This window comes from Euwallacea fornicatus, chromosome 34, assembly GCF_040115645.1.
Source record: "Euwallacea fornicatus isolate EFF26 chromosome 34, ASM4011564v1, whole genome shotgun sequence".
NCBI classification, from domain to species: domain Eukaryota; kingdom Metazoa; phylum Arthropoda; class Insecta; order Coleoptera; family Curculionidae; genus Euwallacea; species Euwallacea fornicatus.
The window spans coordinates 1881757-1889134 of NC_089574.1; the positions used below are offsets into that span (position 1 = coordinate 1881757).

The 7378-nt window shown below is 37.5% G+C and overlaps 1 protein-coding gene across 2 annotated transcripts; it reads left to right on the top strand.

Annotated features, from left to right (window-relative positions):
• Positions 1–811: 811 nt before the first annotated feature.
• Positions 812–5381, top strand: LOC136348715 (ionotropic receptor 25a-like). Of its 2 annotated transcripts, none has more exons than XM_066299811.1 (14): positions 812–999; positions 1062–1211; positions 1272–1397; positions 1589–1765; positions 1913–2142; positions 2196–2380; positions 2433–2556; positions 2611–2841; positions 2893–3066; positions 3123–3337; positions 3475–3864; positions 3914–4098; positions 4145–4292; positions 4346–5381. In XM_066299811.1, the coding sequence occupies exons 1-14, from the start codon at positions 966–968 to the stop codon at positions 4710–4712; spliced, it is 2736 nt and encodes a 911-aa protein (XP_066155908.1). In that variant the 5' UTR covers positions 812–965; the 3' UTR covers positions 4713–5381. The 2 variants fall into 2 exon arrangements, with proteins under 2 accessions (XP_066155908.1, XP_066155907.1); XM_066299810.1 differs by having other exon boundaries at positions 812–995.
• Positions 5382–7378: the final 1997 nt, after the last annotated feature.

A 7378-nucleotide genomic window follows, 5' to 3' on the forward strand; every position in this document is an offset into this window, starting at 1 on the left:
GGAAAAATTTCTGGTCGTCCATAGTTCTCCAAATTTATCTGTAATTCGAGTTTCTCATCACGACGTATACCGTATACCCTTTTCCAACACCTGCACGCGACACACCAAAATGAACTGAATATTGATCAATGTGTCCATTTAAAGGAAAAAATTGGTTATTAAATTACAGCAGCACTGGGGTCTATTTCGAAAGATAATATCTCAAAATGGTTTTAAAATCCCCATCATCAAAAAAGAGAACTCGGTGGTGTCCAGGATCGCGGCTCGAAGTATAAATACCACCAAGAACTAGAGTGAGATTCGTGACAAAGGTTAAAAATTTTTGACTCAGAAATTGTGTAGGTTTGGGGAGGTGATTGATGAAACTAATCAACAAAAATCAGTAGCGTACTATAAAATAATATATTTTTATGTCAGTCTATTTGTTCTAAGGCATACAAATAATTTTAATGTCAATTTGATAAATTATTATCGAAAGCATCATTATTTTGAGTAAATGTTTCGATTTTCGTACGTGGCAACATATGAACTGACACAGTTTTTGCATTTACAGCAGTAATGTTAACAATTTTTAGTCAAATGGCATTCGTTCAATATTCATTTAAAACAGCATAAGACCAATTTCCAATTTCATCAAAGTTATAACAACTGACACTTTTAAGGAAGCTAATATATGGGGAAAGGCTTTTACGTTTGACCATTCCCCACATCACCATTTTTCAATTCGAACTTATTCCTGGATATGTGCGAAGATTCCACACGTATTCGTTTTGTTTGTATCTTTCCCATCACATTCGATTTCCACATGAGGGTGTATACAAGGAAAAGTTAACAGGATTATAAATACTGTATTCCTGAGAATAAGTAATCTCAACCTGAAAGAATTCATTACTTCAGTAGTTTTTGTGGGTAACAAATGTTTCTCCTCGGCTTCTTATGGATATTGCTTGCATCTAAAACTGCTAATGGACAAACTACACAGAACATCAACGTCAGTAAGTGGAAAAAAAAATGTTTAACTCCGAAACGGACCATCGTTATATCCTTTATAATATTCTTAGTTTTTGTAAATGAGGAAGATAACACAGTGGCCGACAAGGCCATCAATGTGGTGATGAACTACATTAAGAAAACCACAAAATTGGGTTTGAGCGTCGATATAAAGCGAGTAGTTGGAAACAGAACTGATTCTCAAAACATCTTAGATTCATGTACGGTCTTGATAATGTTTTTAAATCCGGAATATAGGCTCTTTTCTTAAACACGTATAGTATGCGCAACCTATCAACAAATGCTGGATTCCAATGTTTCACCACATTTGGTATTAGACGCAACTAGGGCTGGATTGGCTTCGGAGACTGTAAAATCGTTTACGTCGGCCTTGGGACTGCCCACAGGTATAGTATTTTTCAAAAATCAGTAATCTAGCAATAAACGGCAAAAAAGTGAAACTGATTCTGTCATAGGAGTTCAACATTTCCTCCTTTAACATGTCCTAAAAAATAATTAATTTCGGTGTTTGAGAAGTGATCTAGTGATATGAGGTCGAATAAGGTGAAATAAGGTCAAACGAGTGAATACTTTCTAGTAAGCGCATCTTACGGGCAACAAGGGGACTTGAGGCAATGGCGCAGTATACAGCCGAATGAAGAAGAATATCTGGTGCAAATCTCTCCTCCGGGCGACATCATTCCTGAGATGGTTCGCACCTTGGTATTGAACCAAAACATTACCAATGCGGCAATACTATACGACGACACATTTAGTAAGCAAATAGATGTACCATTATTCATTGAAAACAATAGAAAAAATGAGAGAAAAATAAATTACATTCTTGATAGTAAGATGAAGAAGAATAGGTATACAAATCTAAAATGATCCGACTTGATCAAATCCGAACTTTAACCCTTAGTAATGGACCACAAATACAAAGCCCTTCTACAGAACGTCGCTACGCGTCATTTGATAGACGAAATCAACCAAGACCCCAGTAAAATTCCCGAACAACTTGACAGTTTGGTGAAGTTGGATCTGAAGAACTTCTTTGTTCTTGGTGATTTGCACACTATCCAAACTGTCCTGGAAGCTGCCGATCTGAAGAAGTTGTTTAACCGGATGTACGCCTGGCACGTTATGACTAAGGCGAGATAGGTTTCACAAAAAAAAGATCAGTTATGAATTTATTCAGTTCTCAGGACGCTGGAGACATCAAGGCATCAGTACCGAACGCCACGGTTTTGTTCGCAAAGCCCTTGGTGAATACACAATATCAGGACAGACTTCGCAACATCGGGAACGCTTATCAGTTGTCGAACGTATTGCCCGAAATTGATGGGGCGTTTTACTTTGATTTGGCGTTGAAGGCGTTTTTGGCCATCAAGTACACTATCATAAATACTTATTTCAAACAATAGCAAATTATGATTATTTAGGGAAATGCTACTCGATGGATCTTGGAAGAGGAACAACGTGACTAACTTCGTCACGTGCGATGACTACGAACCGAAAAACAGCCCAAAAAGGTTTAATTTGAATCTGCGCTCTTACTTACAAAAAGTATCTGCTTAGCTGCATTTAATTTACTTCTTAAATAATTAAAGTATAATCTAGGAGTCTCTAGAACCGCCTACATATGGTCCATTTTCAATCACTACAAACGGGCTCAGCTACATGGAGTTTTCCATGGCGCTGACAGCAGTTTATGTGAGATCAAGTTCCTCGGATAAGTCTTTATCTCTGGGAGTGTGGCAGGCGGGGTTCGATAACAATTTAACTCTCACAACTCCTAAAGACATGAAGAATTATACAGTTGATGTTGTTTATAGAGTGGTCACAGTCGTGGTAAGCAACAATTAGACATTTGAAACTTTTATATTCCACATTATTTCGCAGCAAAAGCCATTTATATACAGAGATGATGACCTCCCTAAAAAATTCAAAGGCTACTGCATTGACCTTATCGACGAAATTGCTAATATACTTCATTTTGACTATGAAATCGTGGAGGTTGGCGACGGGCAGTTTGGCAATATGGATGAAAATGGCAACTGGAATGGTATTATTAAGGTTTTACTCATAAATTTCTTAAACCTGATAACTCGTTAATGGACATTTTTACACAGGACCTCATTGATAAAAAGGCAGATATCGGATTGGGTTCTCTATCTGTAATGGCTGAACGAGAAAATGTTATTGATTTTACTGTTCCATATTATGATTTGGTGGGAATTACCATACTAATGAAGCTTCCGGAAACACCCACCTCTCTTTTTAAGTTTTTGACCGTCCTGGAAAACGAAGTTTGGTTGTGCATTTTAGCCGCGTATTTTTTTACAAGGCAAGTACTTCGAGATAAACTTGCTTATTCGTCAATAACTGAAAATTGTATTGTGAGTTACCCGTACTTGGTAGTTTAAATGTCCGATTTGACTAGATTTACACCGCAGCCTTAACATTATACTCTTCGTGTTATAGTTTCCTGATGTGGGTTTTCGACAGATGGTCGCCTTACAGCTACCAGAACAATCGTGAAAAATACAAAGACGATGAGGAGAAACGAGAGTTCAACTTGAAGGAGTGTTTATGGTTTTGTATGACATCTTTGACTCCTCAAGGAGGAGGCGAAGCCCCTAAAAATCTGTCCGGACGCTTAGTAGCAGCAACGTGGTGGCTATTCGGTTTCATCATCATTGCCTCTTACACAGCAAATTTAGCCGCTTTTCTCACAGTTTCGCGATTGGATACCCCGATAGAGTCCTTGGACGATTTGTCCAAGCAATACAAGATTCAGTATGCTCCAGTTAACAGCAGCTCGACCATGACTTATTTCCAGAGGATGGCGGATATCGAGGGCAGATTTTACGAGTAGGCAAATATATATTTAAAATTCCCGAGTTCACTTTCAATTTTTAAGAATATGGAAAGACATGAGCTTGAATGACAGCCTCAGCGATGTGGAACGAGCCAAATTAGCTGTATGGGATTATCCAGTGTCAGATAAATACACGAAAATGTGGCAAGCGATGAAGGAGGCTGGCTTGCCGGAAAATTTAGAAGTAGCCTTAAATCGAGTGAGGGAGTCCAAATCTTCATCTGAAGGTATATTTATAAAAATATGGATTTCCTGCACAGTACGTATTTCCAGGGTTTGCTTATTTGGGAGACGCAACTGATATCAGATACCTGGAAGCCACTAGTTGCGATCTTATCATCGTAGGGGAGGAATTTTCCAGGAAGCCTTACGCCATTGCCGTGCAACAGGGATCACCCTTGAAGGATCAGTTCAATACCGCGTAAATGCTACGTATTAAAATATGCTACATTTTAATAAATAATTTCTATGTAGAATCCTCCAGTTGCTCAATCGACGCGAACTGGAACGTCTTAAAGAAAAATGGTGGAACAAGAACCCTGAAAAGAAACAGTGTGAAAAAGTGGACGACCAACAAGACGGCATTAGTATCCAAAACATCGGGGGCGTTTTCATAGTGATTTTCGTCGGAATAGGACTAGCATGCGTCACGTTGGCTTTTGAGTACTGGTGGTACAAATACCGGAAAAATTCCAGCGTCACTAATGTGATAAAGCAAGTCAGTAAGCCCCAGCACAAGGGTTTAGATTTTCCCAATCAGGAAACGGGAGGGTGGATTAAGAACGATGAAGGGGAGTTGGCTTTGAAGCCTGGAAAGTTGTATATTAAACCTAGACATTAGATACATGTACGTGTAAAAGAGAGAAAAGATATAGACACTACCGCACATTTTTTTTTTGTTATTGAAGAAATGGGATATTCAACACTATTAGCACCTATGATAACGAAAAGCAACGAACGTTGCAGATATGCGTCCTTAGAAATTAGCTGTGTAGGATGTAATAAAGTTGCAAATAAGGCTTTAAAAAATAAGTTGCTTTTCCCTACGCACTTTTGGAAATGTCAATATTAAATGAAATGCAAAATATTTCCAGTAAGCAGTGGAGTACTTTTTTTTTCAAAAATATTTTGCGCGCCGCTGGCTAACCTGAAAACATATTATTTCTATTGAAAATTATACATTCCTTATAGCCATCAAAATCTATGAAAGTTCGTTCAAACATCCCAAAAAATGCCACTAGAATTAACAGTTCTAAAAGGTTTTAAGGGAAAATATTTATTTCTTTGAAGTCGTATTTGGTAATGCATATAAAGATTTTCCTGACTTTGGAATCAGCCTCTATGGATCCATGGTGTGAATAACTATATGTTAGTGCTTGATTTGAAAACAAAATTTGACGTCACAACCATAGAAAACTCAACATTCTTAATGAAAGAAGGAAAAACAGCCGTTTATTTCCTTATTTTCTGACACGTTTGAATCGTGTGTTTATGCACTATGTGTATAATGTATTGTACAAATATAGATTTGTAGAGGAATAAAACTGTTTTTTCGACATGTTTACTTTATTTCACTACAATATACTTTTTGCTGCATAGCTTAATGGATACGTATGCAGGATGGTTTACGCAGCCCGTTTATTAGAAAATTTTTGATATTTGTGGCTGGTCATGATGAGCTCCTACAACAACTCTAATGAAAAGCGCAATTTCTATTGGATGTTTCTGTTCTTGAAATTTCTCTTAGATTGTAATACAGTAGACGCTCAATAATGGAAATTAATTCAAACCAAGTGCGTTCCACATTATCGAAATATTTACATTAATGAACGTGATTTATTAAAGAAACTTTTAATAAACACATACAAATACATATATGGTAACTTCAACAAAGGACCGTTGTAAATCTTTTCCCATTTGAAATATTCTATTAAGGGAGCAACAAGATTCTTACACCGACTATTTAACTGTTCTAGCGTATCGAAAAACATTAATAATAAACGTGAAGTATTCTTACCCAAGCCTCTGTCCTTTAAAGGACAGTTTGTGGTAAAGAACTTACCAGTAAAACGTGAACTTTGGTAAAATACGGCGAAAAATGGATGGAATTTAAGTAAACGCACCCTCCACGGCAAAATAAAATGGCGGAATGGAGAGAGCCTAATGTCAAAACTGAAAAACGTACAACAAATTTGGCGACTCCGCGTCTTGTTGCCAACATTGTTGTTAATACGTTTATTATTAATTTACGTTCATGTTAAGTTTAACTATTTTGCTAAATGGGTAGGTTACCCTTAGGTCCAAGTATTAGCTGCAGTTTATTCACATAATTATTATTTATAGGGGAATTTCAAAGAGGATTTTTCGTATTTTGAACGCGAAGGTTGGCAATAAAATGACGTAATTTATGATGTGCGGTAGTTTTGGCACTAGATAATTTATAGTGAAGCATTGCACCAAGAAGTTCGGCAAACACTATTTAAATAAGACAATATTTTTGTTACCTCTCTGTTCGTAAGAACTAGAAAAATTGACTAAGATAAACGGTCAAAGTAATGCTCCCCACTATGTTAATTAACAAATATTCAACTCCATTCAGTCAGTGCGATGCTTCATTATGTTTTTACCCTGAGGTAACTCGGTTCCGTGGGGACGTCACACCCCAAGGCAGTTAGTAAAACTTCGCTGCCACCTGCGGTACTATTATAAGATCTGACCAAAGTAGGTAATTCACAGCTTGATGTACCCGCTGGTAGCTCTTCTTCAATAGATAGAACACAAGGAAGCCCAGTGGAAGGCAATTTGGCATTAATTTGATACGTACTACGTCGAAAATGAAAAAGAATCCCATTTCCAACTCTGTCTAGAAAGTAATGGTAACATGGTGGGCGTTCATTGAAAGAAACCTCAAGTAGGAGTTGAAACATCGGACAATTGTCTTGGATAAATTCACGTGATTACTAGTGGTGTTCAGCATAGTCAACAATTGTGCAACTTTTAAGATTTCAGCTAAGTGACACGCAATCGGATCTTTCAAACAGATTGAGGTGGGAGCTGACGCCGTTTTTGCTCTGAATTTCAAACAGTTGCCAAACTTTGGCACAATTGCTGAACGGGTCCATAGTCGTTTGTCGATTGATCCAAAGGTCTGCGAGTGTTTGTAAACGAAAATAGTATGACTTAATCAATGACCTACGTTTGTGATCCACCGTCCACTACGATATTTTTTAACAAACGTTTTTTTGAATTTGGATGTCGTTTTAAGTGTCTTACATGAACAACTTCCTTCAACGTCATCGAGATTGCGCTAAAACCTCAGATAAATAAAGTATATTTTCCTTTTGTTTGTTTTCAGGCGCACGATTTTAATTCGAACCTGACGTTCACTAATTTTTTCGGAAAAAGTTGTCACGAGGGCGACTTTTGAGCCTGCTGGAGCATCTTAAAAAGTAATAAATACGCGGGCACGTTTCAGCGGCGTCTTTGTGGCAGAGTGGTGCAAACAAG

Excerpts from the sequence above, each read along its gene's own strand:
- LOC136348715 (XM_066299810.1), top strand. The coding sequence starts at position 917 with ATGTTTCTCCTCGGCTTCTTATGGATATTGCTTGCATCTAAAACTGCT. Across the intron at positions 1,212-1,271 it reads TCAAAACATCTTAGATTCAT|TATGCGCAACCTATCAACAA; the intron begins GTACGGTCTTGA and ends AAACACGTATAG. Across the intron at positions 1,398-1,588 it reads GGCCTTGGGACTGCCCACAG|TAAGCGCATCTTACGGGCAA; the intron begins GTATAGTATTTT and ends AATACTTTCTAG.